This window comes from Schistocerca gregaria, chromosome 9, assembly GCF_023897955.1.
Source record: "Schistocerca gregaria isolate iqSchGreg1 chromosome 9, iqSchGreg1.2, whole genome shotgun sequence".
In the NCBI taxonomy this organism is placed as follows: domain Eukaryota; kingdom Metazoa; phylum Arthropoda; class Insecta; order Orthoptera; family Acrididae; genus Schistocerca; species Schistocerca gregaria.
In genome coordinates, this window is record NC_064928.1 from 162,592,423 (window position 1) to 162,614,112 (window position 21,690).

At 38.3% G+C, this 21,690-nt stretch overlaps 1 protein-coding gene across 3 annotated transcripts in view; it reads left to right on the forward strand.

The window, feature by feature from the left end:
* Positions 1–21,690, forward strand: part of LOC126292143 (peroxidase-like) — a 221,567-nt gene that overhangs the window by 175,644 nt on the left and 24,233 nt on the right. For all 3 annotated transcript variants that reach the window (XM_049985980.1, XM_049985981.1, XM_049985982.1), the window contains exons 9-10: positions 5,447–5,594; positions 20,940–21,096. In XM_049985980.1, the coding sequence (XP_049841937.1) occupies positions 5,447–5,594; positions 20,940–21,096 (305 nt within the window). The remainder of the gene's footprint in view (positions 1–5,446; positions 5,595–20,939; positions 21,097–21,690) is intronic.

Genomic DNA, 21,690 nt, shown 5'->3' on the forward strand with positions numbered 1-21,690 from the left:
GAAGCCATCTGGTAGAATTTTGCACAGAGCATAACTTAATCATAACTAACACTTGGTTCAAGAATCATGAAAGAAGGTTGTATACATGGAAGAACCCTGGAGATACTAGAAGATATCAGATAGATTATATAATGGTACGACAGAGATTTAGGAACCAGGTTTTAAATTGTAAGACATTTCCAGGGGCAGATGTGGACTCTGACCACAATTTATTGGTTATGAACTGTAGATTAAAAGTGAAGAAATTGCAAAAAGGTGGGAATTTGAGGAGATGGGACCTGGGTAAACTGAAAGAACCAGAGGATGTAGAGAGTTTCAGGAAGAGCATAAAGGCACAATTGACAAGAATGGGGGAAGAAATACAGTAGAAGAAGAATGGATAGCTTTGAGGGATGAAGTGGTGAAGGCTGCAGAGGATCAAGTAGGTAAAAAGACGAGGGCTAGTAGAAGTGACAGTGGAAATGATGAATTTAATTGATGAAAGGATAAAATATAAAAATGCAGTAAATGTAGCAGGCAAAAAGGAATACAAACATCTCAAAAATGAGATCGATAGGAAGTGCAAAATGGCTAAGCAGGGATGGTTAGAGGACAAATGTAAAGATGTAGAGGCTTATCACACTAGCGGTAAGATAGATACTGCCTACAGGAAAATTAAAGAGACCTTTGGAGAAAAGATAACCACTTGTATGAATATCAAGATCCTAGATGGAAACCCATTTCTATAACCAATGAGGGAAAGCAGAAAGGTGGAAGGAGTATATAGAGGGTCTATACAAGGGCAATGTACTTGAGGACAATATTATGGAAATGGAAGAGGATGGAGATGAAGATAAAATGGGAGATACGATACTGTGTGAAGAGTTTGACAAAGCACTGAAAGACCTGAGTCAAAACAAGTCCCCAGGAGTAGATAACATTCCACTAGAACTACTGACGGCCTTGGGAGAGCCAGTCCTGACAAAACTCTACCATATAGTGAGCAAGATACATGAGACAGGCGAAACTCCCTCAGACTTCAAGAAGAATATAATTATTCTAATCCCAAAGAAAGCAGGCGTTGACAGATGTGAAAATTACTGAACTGTCAGTTTAAAAAGTCATGGCTGCAAAATACTAACGCAAATTCTGTACAGGCAAATGGAAAAACTGGTAGAAGCCGACCTGGGGGGAGATCAGTTTGGATTCCATAGAAATATGGGAACATGTGAGGCAATGCTGACTCTATGACTTATCTTAGAAGCTAGATTAAAAAAGGCAAACCAACGTTTCTAGTATTTGTGGAACTGGAGAAAGCTTTTGACAATGTTGACTGGACTAATCTCTTTCAAATTCTGAAGGTGGCAGGGGTAAAATACAGGGAGCAAAAGGCTATTTACAATTTGTACAGAAACCAGATGGCAGTTATAAGAGTTGAGGGACATGAAAGGGAAGCAGTGGTTGGGAAGGGAGTGAGACAGGGTTGTAGCCTCTCCACGATGTTATTCAATCTGTATATTGAGCAAGCAGTAAGGGAAACAAAAGAAAAATTTGGAGTAGGATGGAGAAGAAATAAAAACTTTGAGGTTCGTCGATGACATTGTAATTCTGTCAGAGACAGCAAAGAGCTTTGAAGAGCAGTTGAACGGAATTGACAGTGACTTGAAGCGAGGATATAACATGAACATCAACAAAAGCAAGAGGAGGATAATGGAATGTAGTCGAATTAAGTTGGGCGATGCTGAGGGAATTAGATTAGGAAATGAGACACTTAAAGTAGTAAATGAGTTTTGGTATTTGGGGAGCAAAGTAACTGATGGTGGTCAAAGTAGAGAGGATATAAAATGTAGACTGGCAATGGCAAGGAAAGCGTTTCTGAAGAAGACAAATTTGTTAACATCGAGTATGGTTTTAAATGTCAGGAAGTCGTTTCTGAAAGTATTTGTATGGAGTGTAACCATGTATGGAAGTGAAACATGGATGATAAATAGTTTGGACAAGAAGAGAATAGAAGCTTTCGAAATGTGGTGCTACAGAAGAATGCTGAAGATTAAATGGGTAGATCACATAACTAATGAGGAAGTATTGAATAGGACTGGGGAGAAGAGAAGTTTGTGGCACAACTTGACAAGAAGAAGGGATCAGTTGGTAGGACATGTTCTGAGGCATCAAGGGATCACCAGTTTAGTATTGGAGGGCAGCGTTGAGGGTAAAAATCTTAGAGGGAGACCAAGAGATGAATACACTAAACAGATTCAGAAGGATATAGGTTGCAGTACGTACTGAGAGATGAAGAAGATTGCACAGGATAGAGTAGAATGGAGAGCTGCATCAAACCAGTCTCAGCACTGAAGACCACCACAACAACAACAACAACAACAACAACAACAACAACAGTTGATATTTATGTTTGAAATTTACTTTAGTGTTGCAGATTTGGTTGTACAGTACAGTATGGTTAGCTATTTCAACATCTTATTAGAAACTACGTTTAGCGTGATCTAGGAACAATCATTGATATAATAGTTTTCTGTTCCCATCAAGATGCTTAATTTTGGTGATTCTCTTGCCTCTTCCATTGAGGCTCTTGATTTTGGTGAAAGTCCTGGTATCTCACTGCTAGGATGCTGGGTTTTGATGAGCCCCAATGCCTCTCACCATCTCACTATTGGAGTTTTTGATTTTGGTGGGTATCCATGGCATGTGTGCCTGTCACTATCACTAAATGGGCATTTTGTCTTGCTACAGTGGTTGAAATTTCTATTTCATCAATAGCCACATAGCAGCCAGTATGAGAGTTATGGTAGCAGGATGGAAAGACACACTGAAATGTCACCCTAATGGTGGGGTTTGAGGGTGGGCTCTGAAATCAAGCATTCCAATGGTTTGGGGACTCACCACAATCAATGCCTTAGACAACAGAAGACTGCATTACCATACAAGTAGCTTGTTTGCCAGAAATGGCAGTTTCTATCCATATTATTTGTACTAAACAATAACATTTACAACATCCAAGTCATATTTGAGCATCAGCATCAACCATTAGAGCTCATCGGTTTATATTTACATCATTTGTAAATGAAATGCAGCATCAAATGTGTTGATTCTTAATTGCAAAAAGAGTCATACTTTTCTCAATTATTATGAATAGGAAACAATAGTTTTAATCAACTGTATGCATTTTTGTCATAAAATGTGAATATGCAATAAAAATGGGCAGTTCCAATTTCAAAATACAAACTTGACCCTGTCGACACACAAGGGCTAACCAGCTGTAGCACAGACAGATGTACTTTTTAATACTACGAACTTTTCACCTAGAACATTTGTTTCACAGAGGGCATCATATTCAAGATATTTAGTTGGCTTGAGTTAAAATAAATACTCTACATATAAAAACTATGATAGATTGCTGCTTGCCACTTAGAACAGGCATTGAGCAGTGTACAGGCACATTCAAAAATATGCACTTGACAGCTCCTCCCCCCTTACATGCACGACTGACCCACACATAGCCACTGTCGTCTTCAGCTGCTGAGACCACGTTGAGACTGCGGTAGACTGTGGTGAGCAGTGATCTTGCCTTGGGTGGGTAGTGCAGATACATAAGGTGCACTTGTACTGCACTACTGCACTGCTTGTGGTGTGTGCAGGTAGAGAGTAGAGACAGGATGGTGGGCTGTTGGTGCAACTGTAAGATGGGGGGGGGGGGGGGGGGAGGAGGTGGAGGAGGGAAGCAGAGAAGGAGAAAGGGATGTGCAGCTTTGCTGGGAGGGGCAAGATGTGTGGGGATATGTGTGTGTGTGAGGCTGGAGTGGGAGCATGGAATGACATTAAGGCAGGTGGAGGACAGTTGAGGCTAGAGTGTTTATGGGAATGAAAGATATGCTGCAGAGAGGCTTCTCACCTGTGCAGTTAAGAAAAGCTGATATTGGTACGAAACAGTCCAGTTGGCATTGGCTGTGAGACAGTCTCTGGAGTCAAGCATACACTGTTGCACAGTATGCTTGCTAACTGGCTCTAGCTCGGGTGTGACCATTCATGATGACAGAGAGCTCGTTAGTGCAACACTTGCAGTGGTTGCAGTTATTTTTTGGTGGGGTAAAAAATTCCTGAGACAGGACTGAAGTAGGTGGCAGTGAGAGGACATACAGGAAACATCTCGCGTTGAGGTCTGTGAGCTGTGGGGCAAGAGGTTAGGAGCAGAGATGGAACAGGGACAGACAAGGATATTGTGTAGCTTGTGTGGGTGGCAAAAACCCACAGGGGAGAGGTAGGGAGAACAGTGAGGAGGGTACCTTTTACAGCACACCACACCACTGTTCCAAGTATATGTGCACCCACTTAAAACTTTATGGGGGTGTCCAGTAAGTAAAGCAACACTTTTCATTTTTTTTCTTTCATTCTTTTTTTGGGGGGGTGGGGGGAGAGGGTTATTCAGGGTTATGATGCACCATATTATTCCTCACTTTTATGGCTACAAAACCATATTCTTTAACACAATCTCTGTTCAATGTGATGACCGTATGCCACCTTACTGGGAGGACCACTCTGCCCATATGGTAGCACTCTACCAGTCGACATCAGAGCCGACAAATTGCTGCATCCATAAGCTCCCCATTATCCATGTTCTGCTTCCCATGGAGTGCACCCTTCATTGGGCCAAACAGATGGAAGTCAGAAGATTCAAGATCCAAGTTGTGGGGTGGATGATGAAGAACAGCCAAATGAAGTTTTGTGAGCTCTCCTAGTGTGCCGAACTGCGTGAGTCCTTGCATTGTAATGTAGAAGGAAAAGTTTGTTTGCATTTTTATGGAAATGAACACACTGACCTCATTTCTTCAGTTTTCTGAGGGTAGCACAGTACACTTCTGAGTTGACTGTTGCACCATAAGGGAGGACATCAAACAGAATAACCCTTTCAGAGTCACAGAAGACCATTATCATGATTTTACCAGTTGAGGATGCAGCTTGAACTTTTTCTCCACAGCTGTGTGCAGTCAACAAGCACACGGGAGGTCAGACAGGTTTGTGCTACCTTGTTGCGACAGTCACAGACGCCTCGGCCAGTGACTCACTATGCTTTTGTTCAGTGCCAGGTCTCTGTAGACATTGTGCAAGCACCTATGAATATCTATGATGCTCTAGTTGTCTGCCAAAAGAAACTCAATTACAGCTCTCTGTTTGGGATACACCTCCATTACAGACCCTATTCAGAAGGCTATGTATAGCACCACCACCTATCGGAACTTCATGAAATTATAAGGCCTGTAGCAGAAATGTTACATGGTGTAAACTCTGCACTTTTCAACTGAAATTGGTCGAGAAAAAAAATGTGTTGTATTACTCACTGAATGACCCTCGCAATATACTACACATTATTTGCTCATTTAAAAAACATATAGGCTTAACACCTTATCCAATTTTAAATGATGATTCTGCAGCACCATTTATCTTTTGTTTGCAGTTACTGAATTGTTAGACAAGTTCCCTATAGAGTCAAACCAAACAGGATATAGTAACTGTTACAAGGAGGACCTGAGACCAGCTACACTTGCCGAGTTCACAGAGGCAGTTTTCAGGATGTTTCATGGGACTGCTCAGGGTGACTTGCTGTAAGTAACAGTTGACTTCATGCAGGAGAGATTCTAAAATTAACCCATTTCATCTAGATCATGTGGCACAAATTTTATCAGTTTTCCAAAACTGTGTTCTGAAAAACCTGACAGTTTCCCTTGACACCATAAGAGATCTGTAAAAAGTGTAGCAAGCAAATTTGTCACATGATATTGTACTAGGGTGGGCTTCCATGTATTTGTAAACTGAATATGTAGGCTCCTGTATCTAGTGCCAGTTGAATTTAAGACTTTAAGTGTACGTCTGCATTGTCATATAAATGCTTAAAATACTAGAATACTAAAATAACTTAACACACAACAGAGCACAGAAACATCTTGGACAAAAAATAGGAAAATAACAGGCAATATTCAGAACAGGCATTTCATGTCCAGACCAAATCTTGAACCTAAAGCTAACCATTATAAATCAGAGATTTATAATGCAAATCTGTTGGCTTCAAAAATGTGTATGACTCAGTTGAACAAGAAGCACTCTTTCAAATGTTAAAGAAACAAGGTCTAGATCAGAAACTGACAAATACAAAGGTAAAGTTAAATTTATGGGGAAATTCTCAGATCCGTTTGAAATTAACACAGGAATAAGATGAGGAGAGTAATTTTCTCCATTATTGTAAAACTGTCTTCTTGAGAAAGTGATACAACAATGATGAAAACAGAAATCAGTCCCCAGAATTGACTAACAAATCACTTTAGGCAGAAGTAGGCTGTCTACAGACTGCCCAGTTTTTTCAAACAATCTACCAATACCAATTCATGACATTTCATTGGCCTAAAATCAGACTGAACTCTTGAAAGTACTGTAGAAAAAAATCTGTTTGTGAACATCTTTTGAAGAGACAGAGTACATGACCTGCAACAAACAAGCACCAAAATTCATGGAGATGAAATATGACAAAATTAAATGAGTTCTACAGTTTAAATGTCTTTGTGAAACCACCCAGAAAAACTGAATCAAAATAAAAGCATATGAAATTATATTCCAAATGATGGAAATTGCATACTGACTTACAAAAAATATATACAACTAGAAATATCTCTCCAAGCATATAAAACTAAGACATTACAATATGGTAATGCCTCTCTGGATCATAAAAACTAATTTTGAACATAAAACTGATAATGAAAACATTGAGAAATATGAATGATAAGTCACAAGAAAAATTCTGTACCCAAAGCTTATAGACAAACAACACCAACTCAGAAGCAATCAGGAACTGAAACAAAACACAAACATCCATAACGATGTTAGAAAATGCAGAATTAATGAACACAGACAGACTTACAATAGTTGATTTTTTTGACAACAACATGCACATGATCAAAAGTGATCTGAAACTGGCAGAAATTACTCCACAAGATGCCCGAACTCAAAATATCCTGGTCCAAAGTTCACAAATGGGAAGTTGATGAAGGGGAAAAACCAAAGAGGAAGACTGGAATAATAAGGTCTGAAGAGAGAAAGGAAGCCCACTGGAAGAGAATGACAGACAAATTGGCACAGATGAAGGCAAATACCTAACTGTAAGCACTTTGTGTGGCCCTAATGGGCTTATTCACAAATAATGTTAATAGTAGTAGTAGGAGTAGTAGTAGTAGTAGTAGTAGTAGTAGTAATAGTAACATTCAGAAAATATATACATTATGATCATTAACAGTATAATTTGTAGTTAGTGGCATAGGATGCTTGAGTTTTATTTATTTATTATTTCTGCATATCAAACTTTTTGTACAGTAAAGCACAGCATAATATAGGACAAGTCTATTAAAAATTATGGTAAGATGGTGGTGGTGTACATACTTTGCATAGCATAATACATATACTAGATACAAACAAAAACATAAAGCTATAAGATACAATAGTTTAAATTATTTTACTATGTATAAATACACAGAAATGAATAACAAATGAAAATGTACATTGATAAGAAATAATCCACATGTTTTTCATAGTTATCATTATTAAGAATATTCCATACAGATGGGTCGGTACTGGAGATTATATTTGTATTGCCAAATTTTGATCATGTAGTGAACAGAAAGATAAAAATTAGATGCTGTACATTATAGTTAAAATACAATCCAGCTTATTACAAGTATTAAAGTTTGTTTCAAGAAATTCATGTACAGAACAGGAGTAGTGTCTCAGTAATAATTCCTTTAATTCTAATTTTTTTAAATTTTTGTTTATTTTGATGTTTAATAGGAGGTGGTTATATATTTTATGCCCTTACCCTCATTACCATATAATTTTGTGATTTGAGCTATAATTTGTAGCTAGGTTTTATTTCTAGTGTCATGTGTGTGGTTGTCTACATGTCTGTGGAGGAATGTCAAGCGCGATACTGTAAAACAAACCCATTCCATTATATAGAAAAATGGCAGTGGTAGACTTTTTAACTGTTTAAACAGTCACATACAGTGATCAGTTCTTTTTTTATGTCTCTTTTTAATGTCATTACCACTTTAAAAAAAAATAAAAAAGAATGTGAGAGATTCAGAGCTATTTCCCGATAAGATCAGGCCATAGCTCAAAGCAGACTCAAACAGGGCATGGTACACAAGCTTCAAAGTATCTACACTGATTGTGTCTTTTTATGAGCTTAATAAACAACAGATTGTGTTAAGCCTTTCTGACAGTAGTCAATATGTGGTTTCCTGTATAGAATGTTACTAATGGTGAGACCAAGAAATTGAGTGCCCTGCCTATTTGTAATGTTACCTTTGCCAGTAACTATAACTGTACTGAACAGGGTGATATTTTGTTGTATGTGGAAGTTCATATCTACAGCTTTCTATGTGTTTATGGGTAGTCTATTTGCTTAAAACCAAGATTGTAATTGACAAGTAGTTTCATTGACAGCATCTTGCAATATGTCACCTCTACTGGTTATCAAAGTATTTGGGTCATTGAGATACAGAAAGGAGCTGGCATTTGGTATGTGTTCTGAGAGTTCATTGATGAACGATATGAAAAGGACACGGTCAAGAACAGACCTGTGGGGGACTCCATTGTTTGTATTTTGTGTATCTGACCTGCAATACCCGGATGTCTTAGAGCTTCTTCTTTCTGTTTATTGCTTTCTTTCACTGAGGTGGCTACAGAACTAATTGTGGGCTACACCTCTAATCCCATACTTCTGGAGTTTCTTAAGGTGCAGCCTGTGGTCAACCACGTCCAATACCTTGGACTAATCAAGAAACATACCTACAGCAGGTTGTTTATGGTCAACAGTGCTTGAGCACCTCTCCAGAATTGCATACAAAGAATATGTGGTGATCTATTTTTCCAGAATCCATAATGGGAAGATGATATTATGTTGTTGGAATTTAAAAATATGCCTTATCTTTTTGACATACATTATTCAAAGATTTTTGAGTAACCAAATAGTACAGCAATTGGCCTACAGATTGCTACATCATCTTTCTCTCCCTTCTTGAAGAGAGGCATAGATTTAGCAAGATTTAGCTGGTTTAGAAATGTTCCCTCCAGAAATGAGGTATTTGTGATATTTGACAGATATCCACTGATGTACAGTGTGAATTAAACTGTCAAACCACTATAGAAATAGCACCACTGGTCAGAATGACATAAAACTGCAAGGGAATATTATCAGAGAAGGGGAAAAATGTATGGCAGAAGAAAAATAAATAGTTACAAAATGTAGCAATAGATGGCACTGTAAGTATCGCAATTTAATAGTAACTGACTACAGATGACGAATCATACAACAATGCCTAAGGTGTATGCTTGATGCTAAACAAACTGTACTACCCAGTGTGCATGGGTATACAGGTGTGATACTTTTAGTTACATAAGCCCATCAACCAAGGCAAGGTCATATCTCATCAGATGGGAAAAATCGGTTTTTAATTGTCCAGAGGCCAAAAACCATATAAAAAGCATCACTCACGCCTGTTTTTAATTGTCCTGAGGCCAAAAACTACATAAAAAGCATCAATCAAAATCAAATCCAATTGTTAATTTCAATGTGACTGACACAAAACATGTGCAGTATGCTATCCACCATTTTCTGCAACAAGTTGAAATTGAGCAACAGCATGTCCCACAACTGATCGAAGTGTTTCCGGAGTCATGTTCAGAACGTGTTGCACAATGGATGCCTTCAATGCAGCTAACTTTGCAATTGGAACTCTGAACATAACATCTTTCAGATAGCCTGACAGCCAGAAGTCACATGGATTGAGATCAGGTGACAGAGATTGCCAGGCTGTAGGGAAATGGTGGCTGATAATTCTAGCAATTCCAAAATGGCTCTTCAGCAGCTGCTTAACTGGATTTGCTATGTCTTGAGGTGCGCCATTCTGCATAAAAATGACGCCATCCACACATCCACGCTGTTAGAGAACTGGAATGATATGGTTGTGCAAAAGACACTCATAGCACTTACCAGTGACGGTACAGTCAACAGGACTGGAAGCACCTGTCTCTTTAAACAAAATATGGCCCTATGATAATTGATGCCATAAACCCACACCAAACAATGACCTTTTCAGGATGAAGTAGTTTTGGTTTTTCTGTGTGTGGATTTTCTGTTGGCCATGTTCCACAGTTCTGCGTATTGACATATCATGTTAGATGAAAATTGGCTTCTTCTGTCCACAAAATCTTCCATGCCCAATCACTGTCCACTTCCATCTGAGAAAGATATTTTAAAGCAAAGGTCTGTCTTGCTGGCAGATCAACAGAAAGCAACTCGGTATGTCCGATGTTTGGGAAATTCTCCATGCACTACACATTTGCATACCACCGCTTGTCTCCTCCTGCATTGCTGTAGCCACTGCTTCCAATGATGAATCAATTAGTTTCCTCCCTCTACCAGGTTGCACACTAAAAGAACCCATCTTTTTGAATTTCTGAATCATTTTCTCCAGACCCATGGCAGTCAGTGGACCAAGGCCTTTTTTCAAACTCTTCAGTGTCCAGAACTTCTTCAGAGCCACATGTGCACAGTCATCATTCTTGTAATAAAGCTTTACAAGCAGAGCACAAGCCTGCATTGAGACAGTCATGATGAACATCAGAGGTGGGGAAAGGAGGAAAAGCCGTGTACCTGGCGTGTTTACTCCAACTTCAATGGGTCATGCACATGACAGGTGTTTTCATTGACATCTTCTGACACATACAGCACCATCTATTGATCAATTTTCACACTATTCTTTTTCTCCTGCCACACATTTTCCCCCTTCTCTGATAATATTGCATTGTATTGCAATGCAGTGGTGTTATTCATACAGCATTTTGAAAGGTTAACTTTAATTATAGTCACCCTGTAATTTGGGCAATTATGAAGTAAGAAGCAGGATATCATATCAAGCCCTGCAGAATAAATCTTTTTAATTTCTTTCCTTATAATACCTTAAAATTCACATGGTGTAGTAGCAGATAGGAAAAAGGAGTTAAGAGAGGTATTGTTTTTGGGAAGATAGTGTACAGTGTTTGGAGAATTTGTCAGTATATTTGTGGAAATTTCTGAAAAATATCTTTTAAATTTATTAGTTATTTTATGTACATGTTGAGTCTTGGAAGATCTGTGTGATCAAAGTAATCCAGACTTGTTGTTGCTGATACAAAATAAATTGTGTCCCAGATATAAAATGAAACATTACAAAGCCAGAGGACAAATGCATGAAAGTATTCAAAATCAAGTAACTTTTAGTGTGTTGCAATGAGACCATTACATCTTTAAAAGTGCAGAGAAATCTTTGCTTTTTAAGGATTTTGTGTTGTAGTAATTATTATTAAGCTCTCAGGCTTTTGATTTGATGCTATTACGGGACTTAGATATCCTCCTCTAGAATTGATCCTTTTTTTACATCTAAAAAAAGTGGTCATGTTGTATGGTGGATCCATCTGTGAATGTTCTAGTCACAAATCTGTTAAATCATATGTGGTGCACTAAACTGATGCACAAATTAGGTGGGAAAAAATAAACTTTCAATCCACCAGTGAAACAATAATGCTAAGTGTTCCTCAGGCCCCAGTCCTTGGTCTTTCTTATATGAGGTGTCCCAGGAGCAATGGTTAATATTCAAGGATATGACATGAATGTTCATTTGAAGCAAAAAATGTGCAATAAATGTGGGCTTTAAAATGCATACCTTAAAAGGTATCAGCATTTCTTCATCTTCGGTACTGGGAAACAAATCTCTTCTACTACAAGCTCTTTGCTTTCCATATTTTGCAAGGTGTTAGTATGGACCAAAACAAGAAAAAAAAATCCAGTAAACATGGGCTCTAAAAGCCTAAAAGATATGAGCACTTGTTCATCTTTGCTAATGAAACACCTGTTCAGTCCCATAAGCAATGTTTGAATGGAGGGCTGGGCTTAATCCAGTTCATGATACTTAACTGACCTGTATTTAGAACACTCAAGTCAGAAGCCAGAATCAACCACCAATTAGGCCAATTAAACCACACACCAACTACTGCTCTGCAAGGTGGGAAGTTATACATGTTTCATAGTGTCCTTAGAAAGATCATGTATGCTGAAGAATAATCTGACATTGAAACCAACAAATAAATAAAGAAGATGAACCACTTTAACCAACATAAGACATTTCAGGCATTAGATCCACTAAAATTCAGGACTGTCTGAAGAACCCTAAACATGAACTGCAAATAACAACCTCTGACAGCTTCTAAGGAGAAAAACAATCATAACAACACTAATACCACAACAGACTTCATCGCCAGTTGGATAATACCCCTGTGTGTGCCCTACTTAACTACAGAAACCAGTGACTCCCAAGACAAATCTAATCTGGAAACTCAATGAAGCACAAACAATTACTCAGAGTTAGTGGTGAATCAGTAAGTATCAGTGCTGACACTTAATGATGTATTAGAAAAGTTTGGTGAACTGAGCCCACTTGATTCCAGATGGGCTGCAGTAAAACAATGAGGAATGTCACATTATTATAATATACTAACATGTAATTTAAGGAAATACTTGCTACTGAGGGCAAGCACCTACAAGGGATATGGTTACAAAGGAATCAAATCCATTCCTCATGAATATTACTAACAACAACAGACATTGTTGTTCTTGTTGTTGTTGTGGTCTTCAGTCCTGAGACTGGTTTGATGCAGCTCTCCATGCTACTCTATCCTGTGCAACTTTCTTCATCTAACAGTACCTACTGCAACCTACATCCTTCTGAATCTGCTTGGTGTATTCATCTCTTGGTCTCCCTTTACGATTTTTACCCTCCATGCTGCCCTCCAATACTAAATTTGTGATCCCATGATGCCTCAGAACATGTCCTACCAACTGATCCCTTCTTCTGGTCAAGTTGTGCCACAAACTTCTCTTCTCCCCAATCCTATTCAATACTTCCTCATTAGTTATGCAATCTACCCATCTAATCTTTAGCATTCTTCTGTAGCACCACATTTTGAAAGCTTCTATTCTCTTCTTGTCCAAACTATTTATCGTCCATGTTTCACTCCGATACATGGCTACACTCCATACAAATACTTTCAGAAACGACTTGCTGACACTTAAATCTATACTCGATTTTAACAAATTTCTCTTCTTTAGAAACACTTTCCTTGCCATTGCCAGTCTACATTTTATATCCTCTCTACTTCGACCATCATCAGTTATTTTGCTCGGCAAATAGCAAAATTCATTTACTACTTTAAGTGTCTCATTTCCTAATCTAATTCCCTCAGCATCACCCAACTTAATTCGACTACATTCCATTATCCTCGTTTTGCTTTTGTTGATGTTCATCTTATATACTCCTCTCAAGACACTGTCCATTCCATTCAACTGCTCTTCCAAGTCCTTTGCTGTCTCTGACAGAATTACAATGTCTTCAGCGAACCTCAAAGTTTTTATTTCTTCTCCATGAATTTTAATACCTACTCCGAATTTTTCTTTTGTTTCCTTTACTGCTTGCTCAATATACAGATTGAATAACATCAGTGAGAGGCTACAACCCCGTCTCACTCCCTTCCTAACCACTGCTTCCCTTTCGTGCCTCTCCACTCTTATAACTGCTATCTGGTTTCTGTACAAATTGTAAATAGCCTTTTGCTCCCTGTATTTTATACCTGCCACCTTTAGAATTTGAAAGAGAGTATTCCAATCAACATTTTCAAAATCTTTCTCTAAGTCTACTAATGCTAGAAATGTAGGTTTGCCTTTCCTTAAACTTTCTTCTAAGATAAATCGTAATGTCAGTATTGCCTTACATATTCCAGTATTTCTACGGAATCCAAACTGATCTTCCCCGAGGTCGGCTTCTACTAGTTTTTCCATTTGTCTGTAAAGAATTCGTGTTACTATTTTGCAGCTGTGGTTTATTAAACTGATAGTTCGGTAATTTTCACATCTGTCAACACCTGCTTTATTTGGGATTGGAATTATTATATTCTTCTTGGGGTCTGAGGGTATTTTTCCTGTTTCATACATCTTGCTCACCAGATGTATAGAGTTTTGTCAGGACTGGCTCTCCCAAGGCCATCAGTAGTTACAATGGAATGTTGTCTACTCCGGGGGCCTTGAAAGAGATTATTCCAGTCAACATTGTCAAAAGCTTTCTCCAATTCCACAAATGCTAGAAACGTTGGTTTGCCTTTTTTAATCTAGCTTCTAAGATAATTCATAGAGTCAGTATTGCCTCATGTGTTCCCATATTTCTATGGAATCCAAACTGATCTCCCCCCAGATCGGCTTCTACCAGTTTTTCCATTTGCCTGTACAGAATTTGCGTTAGTATTTTGCAGCCATGACTTTTTAAACTGACAGTTCAGTAATTTTCACATCTGTCAACGCCTGCTTTCTTTGGGATTAGAATAATTATATTCTTCTTGAAGTCTGAGGGAGTTTCGCCTGTCTCATGTATCTTGCTCACTAGATGGTAGAGTTTTGTCAGGACTGGCTCTCCCAAGGCTGTCAGTAGTTCTAGTGGAATGTTGTCTACTCCCGGGGGCTTGTTTTGACTCAGGTCTTTCAGTGCATTGTCAAACTCTTCACACAGTATCGTATCTCCCATTTCATCTTCATCTCCATCCTCTTCCATTTCCATAATATTGTCCTCAAGTACATCGCCCTTGTATAGACCCTCTATATACTCCTTCCACCTTTCTACTTTCCCTTCTTTGCTTAGAACTGGGTTTCCATCTGAGCTCTTGATGTTCATACAAGTGGTTCTCTTATCTCCAAAGGTCTCTTTAATTTTCCTGTAGGCAGTATCTATCTTACCCCTAGTGAGATAAGCCTCTACATCCTTACATTTGTCCTCTAGCCATCCCTGCTTAGCCATTTTGCACTTCCTATCGATCTCATTTTTGAGACATTTGTATTCCTTTTTGCCTGCTTCATTTACTGCATTTTTATATTTTCTCCTTTCATCAATTAAATTCAATATTTCTGCTGTTACCCAAGGATTTCTACTAACCCTCCCCTTTTTACCTACTTGATCCTCTGCTGCCTTCACTACTTCATCCCTCAAAGCTACCCATTCTTCTTCTACTGTATTTCTTTCCCCCATTCCTGTCAATTGTCCCTTTATGCTTTTATGCTCTCCCTGAAACTCTGTACAACCTCTGGTTCTTTCAGTTTATCCAGGTCCCATCTCCTTAAATTCCCACCTTTTTACAGTTTCTTCAGTTTTAATCTACAGGTCATAACCAATAGATTGTGGTCAGAGTCCACATCTGCCCCTGGAAATGTCTTACAATTTAAAACCTGGTTCCTAAATCTCTGCCTTACCATTATATAATATATCTGATACCTTTTAGTATCTCCAGGGTTCTTCCATGTATACAACCTTCTTTCATGATTCTTAAACCAAGTGTTAGCTATGATTAAGTTGTGCTCTGTGCAAAATTCTACCAAGCAGCTTCCTCTTTCATTTCTTAGCCCCAGTCCATATCCACCTACTACATTTCCTTCTCTCCCTTTTCCTACACTCGAATTCCAGTCACCCATGACTATTAAATTTACATCTCCCTTCACTATCTGAATTATTTCTTTTATTTCATCATACATTTATTCAATTTCTTCATCATCTGTAAAGCTAGTTGGCATATAAACTTGTACTGCTGTAGTAGGTGTGGGCTTCGTATCTATCTTGGCCACAATAATGCATTCACTATGCTGTTTGTAGTAGCTTACCCGCATTCCTATTTTCCTATTCATTATTAAACCTACTCCTGCATTACCCCTATTTGATTTTGTATTTATAACCCTGTATTCACCTGACCAAAAGTCTTGTTCCTCCTGCCACCGAACATCACTTATTCCCACTATATCTAGCTTTAACCTATCCATCTCCCTTTTTAAATTTTCTAACATACCTGCCCGATTAAGGGATCTGACATTCCACGCTCTGATCCGTAGAACACCAGGTTTCTTTCTCCTGATAACGACATCCTCTTGAGTAGTCCCCGCCTGGAGATCCAAATGGGGGACTATTTTACCTCCGGAATATTTTACCCAAGAGGACACCATCATCATTTAATCACACAGTAAAGCTGCATGCCCTCGGGAAAAATAATGGCCGTAGTTTCCCCTTGCTTTTAGCCGTTCGCAGTACCAGCACAGCAAGGCCGTTTTTGTTATTGTTACAAGGCCAAATCAGTCAGTCATCCAGACTGTTGCCCTTGCACTACTGAAAAGGCTGCTGCCGCTCTTCAGGAACCACACGTTTGTCTGGCCTCTTAAAAGATACCCCTCCATTGTGGTTGCACCTACATTACGGCTATCTGTATCACAGAGACACGCAAGCCTCCCCACCGACAGCAAGGTCCATGGTTCATGGTTCATGGGGAGGGGGGGGGGGGGGGAGACAACAACAACAACAGACATGTACATGGTAAAAAACAATAACATGTCATCACCAAACTATGCTTAATAGCTGCCAGGATGCTCGATGCAGCACTTAAAATCACATAAATGCCTAAAGTACAACTAGAGCAATGCCAACCACAACTTAATAAACATCAAATGAATTTTTCTCAAGGAAAAATACTCAAGCACAAAAAGATATCAACAATAGTGAGAAATTCTTAGCCCCTGCTCATATTTGATCAACAACAGATAGTACCATCAGAAAAACACTATGTCCTTGAACTTGCAGATATCCACACCTGGAAGCTAATTGAAGTAATAAATGATTTCTAACTATGTAACTCTTAAAAGCACATTGGGAAAAAAGGACTACTCATAACAGCTCTCAAAGTCCACATTTTGTCAGTGGATCACAGCTCATACCGCTGGGAATGCTCTGTCCATCTCACTAACCGCTCTCCAGGCTGCTGTAGGAGTCCCCTGCCTAACACTAGAGGAGATTGCCGACTTATCTACTATGCAACAAAAAAGTGCCTGGTATTTTAAATGAACCCTTTAGCATACAATGGCTGAAAGTGGAAGAAATACTCAAGGGAGTGCCATAAGGTGCACTACTGTGAAAAAGAAGCTCTTAAGGTATGCATTTCATAGCTCATGTTTACTAGACAATTCTTTACCTTTTTTGCTCTGTACTACCCCCTGTCAAAATATGTAAAACTAAGAACTTGCAGCAGAAGAGATCTGTTAGTAGTGGCTTACATCTCCTTTGCCAATTCACAAAGATAATTCTCAGCCAAACATTAACACTATAGGCTACTGTGGAATAAGTTACTGCTTTCTTAATTATGTTAATGATGTTACAGAAAAGAGCAATAAGAAATATCCAAGGGATAGGTAATAGATATTCATCCTCTGAATTGTTTGTGCACCACAAATACCTGACAATATATTCGTTATCTACATTTACTTCTATATTCTGCAAACCACCAAGAGGCACATGGCAGAGGGTACATCCCATTGTAATAGTTATTAGGGTTTCTTCCTGTTCCATTCATGTATGGAAGAATGATTTTTCGAATGACTCTGTGCATGCAGAAATTATTCTAATCTTATCCTCACAAGACATATGTGATCAATATGTAGGGGGTTGTATAGTACATTCCCAGAGTAACCATTTAAAGTCAGTTATTAAAAGTTTGTTAATAGACTTTCTCTGGATAGTTTACATCTCTCTTCAAGAGTATGAAGTTTCTTCAGTGTATCTGTGGCACTCTCCCATGGATTAAACAAACCTATAGCCAAATTCAAAAGATTCTGCTAGTCCTAGCTGGTATGGATTCCACACACTTGAGTAATATTCTAGAACTGTTTGCATGAGTGATTTGTAAGCAATCTCCTTTGTAGATTGATTGCACATTCCAGTATTCTATCAATAAACTGGAATCTACAACCTGCTTTACCCATGACTGAACCTATGTGATCACTTCATTTCATATCCCTACAAAGCAATACACACAAGTATTTGTATGAGCTGGCTGATTCCAACAGTGACTCATTGATATTATATCCATAGGATACCACGTGTTCTTTTTTTTTCTCTCTTTGTGAAGTGCACAATTTTACATTTCTGAATATCAATGAAACTGAGTCAAACGATTTTCAGAAATCAAGAAATGCACCATCTACCAGATTGCCGTGATCCAAATCTTTCAGTATGTCATGAGAGAAAAGTGTGATTTAAGTTTCCCCTTATTCCACCTCAGTTACACTATTTCGGTGATTGCTGCGGAAACACTGTCTCCACATACACGTATACCATAATTACTCTACCATGCAAACATTGGGGTTAGACTCATCTGGAATGAGACATTCCCATGGGTCCACTGGTGGCCAAACTGCACAATAACCCTGGGTTTGGTGTGGATCGGCGGTGGGGTGAGTGGACTGCAGTAGCCTGTAGTGGGGTTGTATATCACTGAGGGCTACGGCGGGGATGATGTCTCTCCGTCGTTTCTAGATCCCCAGTTCAATACATACATATATACAAACTAAGTATCACAGGTGAGCATAAAATTGTCATTGGATCCTTTTATTGACCATCAGACACATATCTTGAAGTAACTGAAAACCTTAGAGGAAACTTCAGTTTGCTTTTGTGTTAGTTCTGTGATCATACAATAGCCATCAGGGAAGTCTTTATTATCCAATAATCATTTTAATCAGCTGGGAAAATTAGTTTTGTTAATGTTGGACATGATAAGGTATCCTGTGAAACATTACTAAGTACCATCTCTGAAAACAACCTAGACCAGATGGCTCGGAACCCCATTTATGATGGAAATATGTTAAACCCAATGACAACAAATAGACCTGCTCTCTTTGAGGAGGTGCACAATGAACAATGAAGCAGCTATCAGTGACCATGAGGCACTTGTAGCAACAATGAAGCAAAAGATATATATGTTCAGTAAGCTAGATAAACTACAATAGTGTTGTATCTCAATGAGGAACTTTAAGTTTTAGCACAGGAGACAACCATGTAAAGGTACCATGGCACAAGTTTAAGAGAACAGTTTACCCTGCATGGGATCAATATCAACTTGGTAGAACAGTTCATAATGGGAGAGACACCCTATGTAAAAAACAGGACAGTTCATAATGAATCCTCGAACCACTGAGAATCTCCAGGGAGATCATGGGAAGTCCCTATGAAATTCTGTACTGATTTTTCAGTGGAGTTATCCCCTCTGTTAACTGTAATCTATCGTAGATCCCTCAAACATAAAACCATGCCCAGTTGTTGGAAGGGAGCACAGACCCCACTTGTCTGCAAGAAGGGTAGTAGAAGTGATCCACTAAACTACCATTCAATATCCTTGGCATTAATTTGTTGCAAAATTTTAGAATGTATTCTGAGCACAAATCTAATGAGGTTTCTTAGGCAGAATGACTTCCATTCCAACTAGCAGAGATTTAGAAAACATCAGTCACTAAAACCCAGTTCACACTAATTTTCACATATGACATACTGAATAATTTGGATCAAGGTAGTCAGGTAGGTGCAGTATTTCTCAATTTCTGAAAAACATTTAACTCAGTGCCACATCTGCTCTTATCGTCAAAAGTACAATCTGTCATATGGGATTATTGAGTGAAATTTGTAACTGGCTTAAGGTTTTTTTGATAGAAAACATGAAGGAAGTTATGTTGGGTGGAGAGTCATTGACAGATGCAGAAGTAGCTTCAGGTATACTCCAGGGAAGTATGTTGTGGCCCTTGCTGTTTTGGTAACCTCAGATTTTTCACAAGTTATCTGTAATGAATTACTGTCTGAGAGAAGCTGCATAAATATTTGGTCAGATCTCAATAAGGTTTCAGAGTGGTGGAAAGATTGATAGCTGACTTTAAATGCAGAGAAATGTAAAATTGTGCACTTAAAAAACTGAAAAAAATTCTGTCCTATGACTATAACATCAATGAGTCACAGTAGGAACTGGCCAACTTACAAAAATACCTGAGTGTACTTTGTGCAGATATAAAATGGAAGAATCATGTAGGGTTAGTTTTCTGTGAAGCAGGTGACAGACTTCACTTTATTGATAGAAAACTGGGGAAATACAATCAGTCTTCAAAGGAGATGGCTTACAAATCACTTTTGTGACCCATGCCAGAATATTGTTCAAGTGCATGGGATCTGTACAAAATAGGGCTAGCAAGGCATGTTGAATCTATATAGAGAAGAGCAGCACAAACAGTAACAGACTTGTTTGAACTGTGGGAGAGTTTTGCAGGGATACTGAAGAAACCAACCTGGCAGGTTCTTGAACATGGACTTGAAGTGTCCCCAGAAAACTTAATTACAAAATTTCAAGAACCATTTTTAAAAGACGAGTCTGGGAATATATTACAGTCCCCTGTGTATTGCTCCTGTAGAGACCACGAGGACAGTGTTAGATTAATTACAGGAAGCACAGTGATATTTAAACAATCATTCTTCCCACACTCCATGCAAAAATGGAATGGGAAAAACCCTAATAACTGGCAGTGCAGGGTGTAACCTTTGCAATGAACATCACAGTGGTTTGCAGAGAAGAGATATAGATGAAGCTGTGGTTGTGTGGGGAATGATTTTAACACTACATTAAAATTGTTTTTGACAGGTAAATTTTTACACTTATTCAACAACTCTTAACATCTCTTAAGGCACTGACTGTGACATGAACTGATAGCATATCAACTGTAAAGTAATAACGTACAAAACAGATATAAGATGTAACATCTGTGATATGTAACATATTTTGTAAGTGGAATTATTGTCAACTGTTATTTTTGAAATTTGCAAAAGCCAATAGTGCATGGATACATGACAGAAAAAATAGTAAATAAATAATAAATAAATGTCCTGCAAGGCAAAACTGTCCTTTTTTCCAAGAACCTGTTCATGTATATATTCATTTTTCTTATTAATTAGCTAAACTATTCAAATCACATCTTGCAGCATGTACAAAGACATAGGATGTCCAGTTGGTAAAATAAAAATAAATAAATGGTTTAATAAACCAGAAATCATCCTCAAAGGTAACAATTTTGATCAGCTGACCTTGGGTCTCTCACAGCAAGCTTCCACAAGGTACGACAGTTACACAGTCTATGAGGTAAGACAGCTATGTATAAACTGTTGTGGTACTTAATCCAATTGATTTATATGTAAATTTGAGATTACAAATTTAGTAATTATTATAGCAATTATATATAGTTTTCTTATGAGAGTTAACTGCCACACAATCATTTTTTGCATGTCATACTTCTCTTTTGGTTTTTGTTTCTCAAGTCTGAATGTTCCTGGTGACGTCATGTTACTTTCACAACTGGATAACAAGTTAAAGGGAAGTCAACACTTGTTTAAACTAATCATGAAGCTTACAAAGGATGTCTCTTGGCTTGAACAGGAATTTGTACTGAACATTGGTACACAGACCCATCTCACACTTCTTATCAAACCGGCAACAGCATGTGATGTGATTTTGTTGCTCTTGGTGCCTTTGTTTGTATACGGCAGTGCTTACAGTCTTGGAGGAGGGGAGGGGGGAAGGTGTTAACCACCTGTCAGCCAGTTACTTCAGCAAGTATTTGATGTATTTAGTAGATGTGTGTCAGTATTTTCATAAATCTACAGTGAAAACAAAAAAAAAATGATTAACATTTTGAATGTTTTAAATAGTGTGGCATCCAAGTTAAGAAGGTGTTAT